The sequence below is a fragment of the Electrona antarctica genome (assembly GCF_951216825.1).
Source record: "Electrona antarctica genome assembly, chromosome: 12".
NCBI classification, from domain to species: domain Eukaryota; kingdom Metazoa; phylum Chordata; class Actinopteri; order Myctophiformes; family Myctophidae; genus Electrona; species Electrona antarctica.
In genome coordinates this window covers 25504405-25516047 of record NC_136793.1, presented here as the reverse complement: position 1 = coordinate 25516047, position 11643 = coordinate 25504405, and the positions used below count along the sequence as shown (strand labels likewise).

The 11643-nt window shown below is 40.5% G+C and overlaps 1 protein-coding gene across 1 annotated transcript in view; it reads right to left on the bottom strand.

The window, feature by feature from the left end:
• Positions 1 to 2230: 2230 nt before the first annotated feature.
• The window catches only part of oxct1a (3-oxoacid CoA transferase 1a), a 58256-nt gene continuing 48843 nt past the window's right edge, over positions 2231 to 11643 (bottom strand). The window contains exons 16-17 of the mRNA XM_079517131.1: positions 3325 to 3426; positions 2231 to 2629 (exon numbers count right to left, since the gene is read on the bottom strand). Of these exons, the coding sequence (XP_079373257.1) occupies positions 2594 to 2629; positions 3325 to 3426 (138 nt within the window). The 3' untranslated portion in view covers positions 2231 to 2593. The remainder of the gene's footprint in view (positions 2630 to 3324; positions 3427 to 11643) is intronic.

Sequence of the window (11643 nt, the reverse complement as noted above, 5' to 3'; positions counted from 1 at the left end):
TTCATTAAGTAATGTGGTAGATAAGCAACAACAGCCGATGGCAGATGCCTCTGTCACTTTCTTCATTTTCAGCTTGTTGATCAAATCCAGTTGATCTCCCTGATCCCATTGGCTGAATTCTTTGGTTGCATAACATCCCCCAGGTAATAGCATTGCCTCTCTACCGAAGTGGAGAAATCAAATCATAACTGTCATTCCAAGCCCATCACCCACACAATATAAAGCTCTAAATCTGTGATGTCAAAGGGAATCAATGAAAATGTTATATTCCTGGTGGACTGAATTGTCTGAATACAAAGGTCCATAATTTGAATTGCCAAACAAAACAGCAAAGAATTTGCTTACCAGTTACATGTGTAATGTATGGGCATGTCTAGAGATTGGGTGTTTGTGGTCAAATACCCGTTGATTGGTACCGTGGCATGTATATACTGTGTACCTCATGTATAGTTGGTTGATTTTACACCAGACAAGGCCACAGTGGTCAGAAATGTTTTGCTTATGATAAAAAAAAGCTATATGGTTCGCACCTTTTTAGATAGGATTTCAGAATGCTGCAGCCAGAAGCCAAACATGATGAACTGTAACCAAACTTGTATTTTATTTCATATACAACAACAACAGCACAGGAACAGTCAGAGCAGAAAAATGTTAAAGGACCACTTCAACACTTTTCAACATCTCTTCATATAATTGGTCCTCACTAATGTTCATGATAAAACACCACCATTTTTCCTACTCAGTCTGTGTCTCATAGGAGGGCTTTGGGCAGTTCGAACACCCGTTCGAACCGACATCATCATTAGGCAGATTTTTTTTTTTTAAAGATTTGTTTTAAAATATATTTAGATTTTTATTATCGTGAGAACGATGGCTTCAACTTTTGCATTGCAACTTTTCAGGAAAAGAAAGCCTGCCGTTTCTATTAGCTTGGATTCACCATCGATGATGTCACTGGTGGACGGGTTTCTGAACTTCCCACAGCCTTCCTATGAGACACAGACTGAGTAGGAAAAAATGGTGGTATTTTATCATGAACATTAGTTAGGACCAATTATAGGAAGAGAAGTTGAAAAGTGGTGAAGTGGTCCTTTAAGGCTGCATGTTTTGTTGTTAAAATGTCTAGTGTTTATGTACAGTACTATACAGTATTTCACTCCAGTCTGGTATTGCTGAGACAAACAATGATTCTCTGTCTCTCTCTCCATCTGTCTCTCTCAGCTGGTGTTGTGCCGAGATGCCCATTGCCATGTTTATCCAACCCTCGCACATTCTTACCCTAACCACAACAAAACATTGTCTCACAGATTTCGTTAGAACCTGCAAGGGACACTGCATTGGGTTATCGGCTGAATGTGTCACTTTGCGCCGTCAAACTAAATGCCAGTGTTTAACAATCAAGACATTTGGAATTTCTGACTGATTATCCGCTTTCATTCTTGCATTCATATTTCAGGCATGTCATTATAGTCAAAATGTTCAAACAATGTCAGAAGTTGTAACATTCTTCTAAAATAGCAGATGTACAGATCTATACAGTAATAGTATTATTAGAAGGCTGGTGACAAACCAAGTTGGAGTCAAAGCCAGATGGCTGGAGAGTGTTGAACAGTAAATACTGTAAGTCAGATAATTCAATTATCAATGAATTTACTGTAGATACATATCGTTGTGGAGTTTGATTTGTGCAAGTCGAATCAACTAAGTGAGTTGATTCGACTTTGCACGAATCAACGCGAGTTGATTCGTGCAAATTTGCACAAAAGAGACTAATTATTTTTAGAACGATTCATTCGCAAATCACAGTTTGTAAGCAAGTAAGAGGCCAGGATAGTTTGCATCTAAGCATCTAAGCATCTAACTGTGTTTCAATCCAACAGATAAACCACTTCATTACACACAAATTCTACATTGGATATTTCATCCATAGACAAGTTCATTAGTAAATGCATGTTTCCATTGGTTTCATTCGGCAAGTTTATCTACAGTATACTAGGTGTTTATTGTCTAATTCATAACGGCTCACATTTCAACCCTGTTCATCCCTTATATATCCCATCACAGTAACTTGTGTAACTTGTGCAGTTGTCAATGTCAATGACAGGTATGATTTCTGTTCATAGTACTGGCTCTTTTGTAAATAATATATTAATGTACAATATATGAATGTACTTTTTTTAACACATCACATAAATGTAATTTAGATCAGTAGTATAGCTTGTATTGTGAGATAACTTGTGTAACTTGTGCAGTTGTCAATGTCAATGACAGGTATGATTGCTGTTCATAGTACTGGCTCTTTTGTAAATAATATATTAATGTACAATATATTAATGTACTTTTTTTTAACACATCACATAAATAAGTAATTTAGATCAGTAGTATAGCTTGTATTGTGAGATAAATTAGGACACCCCACTCTGGCCCCTATGACTCTCACTAATTATGCATCATCAGCACTTAAACCCATGTCTGTCATGTTGACAACAACCTTGGCCAAAGAATCTTCTGAATATCACCTGAAACAAGAATTAAATAGGACTATTCTTTAAAGCCTTCGAGATCAGGACTCCTCTGATCACATCCAGGTGTTTTAGATCTGCTGCATGGGCCTCAGGTTGGGGGACACCTGTCGGACACAACAACAGTGTTAACTTTGACAGAAAGATGTGGTTTAGTTTTTTTTCATAGTCTTTTGAATAAAATTTAATTTAGTTTTTGTCATATTTTACTAGACATCTTAAAAGTTTTAGTCGACAAAATAATATTTTGTCAGGCCTTGATGGGCGTCGTAAGGGCTGACTTTACACTTGGTTGCATGCTGAAAATAGCATTGTGAGCTTGTAGATCTGCTGTTTTCAGATTGCAAAATTTGTATTTGTTGACGAAATTGTCAATATATTTAGTCTTAGTTTTAGTCATCATAGCTTATTTTACTATTTATTTAAAGGTAGACGACGAACATTCTTCGTCATAGTTTTAGTCAACGAAATTAACATTGCACAACAAGGGTGACAAAAGTAGCAAGATGAAGTGGTTAAAATACCCCACACTTGATACCATGAAATCCATCCTACACTGCTACTAGCTGCTTTACTGTTTTTAAGAAGACATGTTAAATGTGCTACTGCAACGCAATGGTCCCATTCATTTTAAGCTTTCAGCCATTTTAGTACTATAAATGCTTTGCTACAGTCTAAGTCCAGACATACCTTTTTCATTTGACATCATCAGCTGAAGTGAAATACTATAATGGGAAGGTCCTTGGCCAGGCTACAGTTTGGCTGTTTGTGAGCTCCATTGTTGTTTGTAACAGTTACTCACCGCAAACTCTGCACCAGTGCACGCCTTGATGTCCTCTGCTGTCAGTCCCTCCCACACCTCGATTAGAGTCAGGCCATTTGTCTTGTCAACGTCAAACACCGCCTGGTGGGAAAGAAAATAGGGATGGTACTGTATGTTTTGGTGGGAAGAGAGAAAGAGGGAGATAACTGAAAAGAGGAGACAGAGCATCCTATCTCTAGAAAGCTTTGAAACTCAGGTTAAATGGAAATTGATTCGAGTTCACAGACACAGTTCTGCTGTTACAACAACTCATATCTCCTCAGCTGTGCAAAGGCACTGTGCACTCTGGAGAATCATAGCAAAAGCTGCCTTTCAGGCCGAAGGACACGACATACTCCAAACGATGGAAATGAAAAACCATCAAAGGTAAAACACAATGTTGAATCCTGACCACCAGAGGATGACTAGCATAGAGAAACTGACTTTAATGGTTTCAGAGTATCTGCAGGGAACACAGGATACACCAACATGGTCTTTGCTCTTAAGAGGTCTGCAGCCACCGACTCCAAAACACACTTCCTTCTATCCTAAAGCACACAGACCATTTCCTGCGAAACTCAGAATATCCTCCACTCTTCTAACATTTTGAGGTGTTGCATGTGAGCTGTATGAGCTGTGCATTTGTTAAACTGGCCGAGCCTGTCCGTTGATTGCCTTTACACTTCAGCCGCCATATCTTTCATTATCAGTAATTACTGAAGCAGCTGTGGCTCATGGCTGCCACAAAAAAACGCCACTTATCAAGCTTTATCAAGTGCCACAAGGAAATGTAATTATTTTATAGTGACATACTTGATTTCTCTGTTCAATATCTCATGGACGCAAGACTTTAACAAGTGCCTGCATGGCCTAGGTTGTACAAACATATAACATATACCTTACACGCTAATTAGTCTGTAGTCTAATGTCTGGTTATGAGCAAGAACAGCCCTGTCACCCAACCTTTACGTATCTCTTCCAGAAATACATCACACCCCACCCTGAACCGTAATTAGGATTGTTTTTCTCAACTCATTAACTAATCCTCCTTATCGTAGCTCTTGTCCAATGCTTACAGTATAGTCCCACATTCCCATTATCTGATCCTCTATGATTGCAGGATCATTTGCTGAGCACTATGGAGTGACCTTGCACTCTCTACTCTCCATTTCCCCCCGAAAGCCCCGAAAAACACACTTTTTATGTATTCCAGTATATTCCCATAGAAATCATTCCTAGAGTTTATATACGATTGATTACTGTAGAACTGATTATTCTGTAGAACTATTGAACACTTACTTAACTCATTCTAGGCCAAGTACTTATTTTCTTTTAACGAATAGCCATCCAGTCCAAAGATGTTTTTAACGTTTTTTTTAACATTTCTTTTTACTTTTTTTTTTAATCTTACTCTCTTTCTAAAAAAATAGAACAAATCTATGTTAGCCTGTGCTGAACTATTGCTACTGCCATTTAGCTATGTATGAGTTAAAAATTGACCAGTTACATCATCATCATGGATTCCAAGTTAACATAAACAGCCTTTTCCTTTGTGAAATTAAGTTTGTCAGGTTTTTTTTTTTTTTTTTTTTTTTTACAAATTGCAAGTTTGAAGTCCAAGGTTGATAAATCATAGTGATAACCATATTTCCCCTCAAGAATAACATTGGACTGATGTCAGTGCTTCGGTTATTTGACGTTGTAGGCGGACCCAGGCCTGCTGAGCTGAGCTAGATGCTGTTAACCTGATTCGGCAGAGAGTGACAGGCTAAAGCCTTATAGAGATATCCATGGAGGAGTCTCACTCAGCTCATTAGAACCCTGCACAGTGACAAGGCAGTAGGCAGAAATACACACTATGGCAGTGCAAGACAGATGGGATGTCACAGACTACATGGGAGCAATGGATAATAGAGACCTTGAAACGTAGCTGCAAACAGCGTGACATTAAAGTGATTAGAGATCGTTCAAGATTCCCAATGAACAGTTTGTCTCTTAATTGCTGAGTTGAGGAGAACGAGCGAGATGGTAAGAATGAGTCAGAGCTGGAAAAGAGGCTGAAAGAGAGGTAGTGAAGCATGACCTAATTAGTGATCATAAGGAATCCGACAGTCACATTCTAATCGTTATCTATCTTGACCAGCATTGTCATCATCATCATTATCATTCATCACACTGCTGTCTAGTGGAGGCAAATCATTAAGGAACAAGTCTGAGGCCTCATTCACACATAAACATGTTCTGTGCTCTGCCTGTGTTTGATGGCCGCCTCAATGCTTTTCCAATGGGAGGGGAGGGGGAGGGGGACAGAAGACAGCCATCAAACACAAATGTTTGGTCAAACCATGTGACGTGGACAGGAATAGCCGGGATTCTAACCGCCGACCCACGGATCATTGGACGACCCTCTCTACCTCCTGAGCCACAGCCGCCCCATAAGCATAGAAATGCTATATACAGTATATGGGGGAAAGGTAATTGCCATCATTGACACTACTCATCACTGCAGATGCCACAGGCGGCTATTTGTTGTGGCACCGCTGCTATAATCTGAATAATTCAGGTATTGCGCTCCTTCTGCCTTGAACGGATGGCAGAGAGAGCATATCTTTCGAATGAAAATGCCGTCTCCCTGAGTAATGCTACATCAAAGGTGCGATGATTGAGTTACCTTGGGGAGCGGACGGGAGTATCCCAAGCACAATGGTCCACAGAGGTGGCACGATTTAATCATAAAACACACACGTGCGTGATCACACACACAAACGCAGGGCAAACTACTTAAAATCTACTTCAAATAAAACCCATCATTATAACAACATTGCTGCAAGCCGACTTGGTAAAAAGGGAAACAGCGTAGCTGTGATTAAGAGGAATGGGAAATGGTAATGTAGGAAATAAAACGCCCTGCCTAGGGAAATAAGAGAGGAAAGAGTCAGAACTGTAGATTTGCAGCCTGCCTGCAACTGGTCTATCTTCCATCTGGGATTTCAAATACAATTTGCACCATTTAGGACATATTTCAATTCCTTTTCCCCATGGCCACAAGGAGTACATGTAGGATTTTCCTTGTTTGGAATACAAATTCCTGTGTGTGTGTGTATGTGTCTGTCTGTGTGTGTCTGTGTGCGTGTGCGCGCGTGTGTGTGTGTGTGTGTACATGTGACAGTATGGAGACAGAAATGTTTGTGTCATTTGGCACGGTTGTAGGGAACCAGTTTCTTCTATAATTTTGGAAACAAATTAGAGCTGAGATTTCAATTATGCAGAGAAGTATCAACACATTAGAGATAACCACTAATGGGGTTATACCACAGGCATGTCTGCTACTGTCAACTGCAATGCTATCAACGCTTCCTCTGGGGACCCACAAATTTGTCTCTGCCCGTCTGTCCTTACGTGCCTGTGTTTGTCGGTCTGTGAGCAACTAATCTCCGGCACCGTTGGACCGATCGGTGCACATCTGTGCACACACTCCCTTGAGGCCAAAGCAGAACCTCTGCCCAAAATCTTTCACATTGGCCTATTATAGCGCCACCAAGAGGCCAATTTTTGGATATTACTCCTAGGCATTTTGTTCAAACTTCATGCAAATCAGTACACATTATCTCTATACATGATTACTGGCCACGCCCCCTACTTCCGCTCTGGCGACTTTTCTCCGAGCGTGATTGTCAGAGTGTTCCTGTTGCCTTCATAGTGATTCTCGTTCTATGGATTCTCGTACTTTGTAACTGATTAATAATGTAACAACCCGTTAGAGCACAGGTAGTCAAGTGATCAACACGGATCTGTCAAATTTCCATATTCCATTCTGATTGTCTAAGATTGGTCGTACAATCAACATCTTTTCCCTCCTGGATTCCTTGGATCATGATTTGTGACGGAATTTATAGGCACCGTTTGTGCCAGATTACAAATTTATATGCCATCGTGCATTTTCTTCAAAACACACATTTTGCTACTACTCCTACAGATTTAGTCCAAAACTCACACAAATCGGTGGACATAATCTGGGGTCATGTGATGAAGATATATGAGATCATCTTTTCAGATCCCATTCCATGTGGCTATGACCAAAGTTTGAGGGTCCAGGGTAGGCAATCTGGCCTGGTGGAGACCTGTGCTAGGACTCCTAGGAGGAGCACACATTTCTAGTCAAAATAATTTTCTTTGCAGTTATTATGGTAGCTAATACACGTAGAATAATATGCTTTGTTTAGACATCAATTTAGATCTGTGCTTTAGGTATGCATGAATAAACTGTGAGGTAGTTTGTTTAATTGAATGAATAACTAAAGGTTAATTTACACATTTCACGTGACACAAAACAAAGTACATGACATCATCGCGCAGACATTTCCATATTTTGTGTAGAAATGCACAGAATACATACAGTATATGATCGTCAGGGATTTAGGTTCAAAATGTGTGCTAATTGAAGGGTATGAGAGGTTATGTGGTGCCAGGACATAGAATGGTCAAACAATTAAGTCTAACAACAGAGCATGACTAGAATATTATTTCTACAGTATATTTTCAACATTGCAGCAATATAGCAGATGAGATGTCTGCCTGATGGACCTTTTGGCCTGACTCATTCTGTGTAATATAATATGTCACTTGAACTGACTGGTACTGGTATTATGTATGAGTATCAGTGGTCTATCATAGGTAGGCGTAAACGCCCCACCACACGTGCACGCACATACACATGAAGAAAGTCAAGGAACAGTCAGAGTGCATGGTAATTTCAACAGCAATAGCAGCAAAGCTTTGATTACAGGGTTGCCCCACTAAACAAAACCATGATCAAAAGCGTGTTATTAGGGAAGGGCAGATGGCTTATGAATTAATATTGAATAATACTGATCTGATTGGATAGAATTCCAGAGAGATGGCACTTGAGACATAAGTGACATGTAAATTACAGGATCTCTGCCTGTCTATTGGCAGCGCTTTATTAAAGACTCCATTGTCGAATTGTAGATCAATGCCCACCGCTGCTGTGAGGGACCTCAACTCCTCTCCTCCACCTCATACTAAGACCTCTAACAGGAGACAATTTAAGGGGGGGATATTTAAAGATATCCTGCAATAGGATTAGACCTCTGTGGGACAATTGGGATATTCCCAGATTCACTGAGCTCCTCTCTCTTCCTATTGGGTCCTCTTTGAGGTTTCTTCCTGTTAAAGGAACTTGTTTCCCTTGCTGCCGGCCAGGCCTCCCATTAGCCAATTTTAATATAGTATATAAACCAACCAAATAAAGTTTGATATTCAGAAGAAAACATATTTAAATAGTAGGATAACGTAGCTATATATATATATATATATATATATATGTATATATATACGTATATATATATAGGCTCATCTTACCCCGTTCTCCCCTATACAGTATACTGTACCTAAAGTGCCATGAGATAACATTTGTTGGGATTTGCCGTTATATAATTTAAATTGTCTGGACTTGATTGCATGCCTTACATAAATATCAAGGTCACAGTTACATTTTAATGAGGACACATGACTGCGTTGCAGCTAAAATGTTTTACACATAACCAGACACACAGGATTATGGTAATGTAATCCCCACCTCCTCCTTTTAGCTTATCAACACTAAAGCGCAATGAAATGTTCTCAAATTAATTGCATTCTCAATAAGAAAATAGGAGGTGGTGTTTGTGAGCTTAGCAGAGCAGGATTGGGAGGAATGTAGGAATGGAAGTGGAACCGGAGATGGCAAGGATGGAGACAGGAAGAAGGGGGTGAACGGTGTAAGGAAGTGACAGAAAAAGGGGGCAAGAATAATTAGTGGCATACTATTCTATTCCATTATAAGCTGAAAGTATAAAGTAAGAGATGAAATGACATAGAGGGGGGATTTAATAGACAGAGATAAAGACAGAGAGAGAGAGAGAGAGCTGGAAGAGGGTGTAAAGGAAGAGGAGGTGTCAGCAAGGTGGTCAAAATATTATCACCCCTTTATACAGTGGGCCTACATGCAGACACACATGTTTTCACTTAGATATTGGGCTGTGTGCTTGAAATGAATGCTGGCAGACCAAGCACAAAAGAACAGACGGGGAGGAGAAGTGAATCAAAAGAGAAATGTAAGGAAATGGAGCAGACTTTGTCTGACAGGTCATGTCGCCACAGCACAGTAAGCTACCACAGAGGGTAATGAGCCCATGACCATGCACCCATGGTGCCAGCCAGCTCTACCAGACAACACTGGAACATCTCTGCAGGCCTGCCCTAATCTCCACCGCAATGCTTCTCAGTACCTTCTTCCTTTCTTCAGGTTCAGCATTGCATTTCACCCAAGCACTGTAGCTGAGAAAACAACAACTAAAGAGGCTTGCAATGTTGTTAATGTTTAGGTGTCCTGTTTACCTGTTCATCAATTTCATATACCGTTAACAAACACCTATTCTTCTAGATGAATCTGGACCTGCTACTTGATTCCATGTAGTTATCCCCCCTGTGAGTTTGTCTGTCTGATAGCAGCTAATCTCTTCCCTCATTCCCTGAAGAAGGCAACTTGTTGCCGAAACGTTTGAAAAATAAAGATTTTGATGGCTGACTACGAGCTGTGTGGCCTCTCTCCTTTCTCAGTCATAGCAGCTAATCTCTGGCACCGTTGGGCAGATTGGCATGAAACGTAAACTCCCAGTAGGCCAAGGAAGAATCTCTTTTTGGCCAACTCCCAACATTATATAGGCCACATCTCGTGACTTTTTTATGAGCCCTGGTTAGGTAACCCAGCCTGGCAGGTATCTGGGTCGATTTACACTTATGATGTGGTTATGGCTTAGGAAGGACTTAGAGGCCGTGTCCACCAAGATGTGTTTTCCCGGCTGAAAACGCCATGGCACTCACCTAAAAACGTCAGAGTTGTAAAGTTGTAACTTCGCTGGCGATTCCAAAAACGTGGTGCTCCCATATTGTACAATAATACAAAACATAGGCTGCACTCAGCTGAAGAAGAAAGAAAAACTCAGCACTCAGCTGAAAAAGAACTCATCTGAAACAGAAATAAATATACACAGCCCCTAAGACGTTTCTTGGTAACGAGAGTGTTGGCCTGCAGGCTGCACTCAGAGGGTGCTCCATGGGTAGTCAAATTTCAAACATTAAAAAAATATATCTGAGAATGTACAATTGTACATTATAACCATAAAACGGAGTCATTCTACACTGACGATTCACCCTGAAAATAGCAGGAATAGCAGATCTACAAGCTCATTTGGTTGATGGGCGCGCAGAATAGGATTTTCCCCTTCTCTGGGACTGGAAAAAAGAGAAAGAAAAAAAAACTGACACCCTAGAAAAAGACATGCATCTAAAAAAGCTAATCACACTTTTTCACTCTGCATGCCTAGCAGCATCAGGCCCATCACTTTTAATGAGTGATTCATGAACCATCACAATGATGCATTGTTGTGCAGCAACCATCCTGTGGTGAGGACGAATGGGGTTGGTACTGATGAAGCACCATCACCAGTGACAGGAACAAGCTGGGCCATGTGGAGTGGATGGTGAGATCATTAAAGCACAGCATCGTGGAGAGACAGTCCCAAATCTAACCGCACAGTAAAAATCCTCAGTGTAACATTACTGTGAGTGGAAAGAAAATACCCACATTTACCCTCAAGGGCAGTTTTTACATTCTCAGAGTTAAATTAACAGATTCTACTGTACGCAAGAAACAATTTAAAAAAATCGATTACCAGGCTACTCGCAGTAATCGGCTGATTGGATTAGGCTGAATAAATGTAACTTCCATCTTCCTGTGCCACTTTCTTTTATCACTGTGCTCATCAGTCACTCCCCACACTATCAGTCCCAGTGTGTGTGTGTGTGTGTGTGTGTGTGTGTGTGTGTATGTGTGTGTGTGTGTGTGTGTGTGTGTGTGTGTACATGAGCATCAAGGTGTCTTTCTTTGGCTTCTGTGTGCATGCGTGCGAGTATTACTGACACATTATGGGAACTGATTGGTTGTTGATAAGGCAGAAAGCAAACCCAGTGAATGATCATGGGCATTTCAGTCAGTCAAACGAATAAGGCAGCATAGTCAGGAAATATTAATATATTAACACTACGTTTGCCGGGGAATTTTTCAGAATAAAGGTGCTAGAGTGGCAAGCAGATGGGCAGATTTTACACATTTCCCCCCAAAACCGGGAGGTATAATGTTCCATTACTACCTCGTGCTAATAAGTCTTGTCTCTCTTTAGAAGGGTTAATATTCCAAACGTGATGCTTCGTTAAGTCAGACATTAGGACAGAACATCAACGTTCTGATCAAAACCA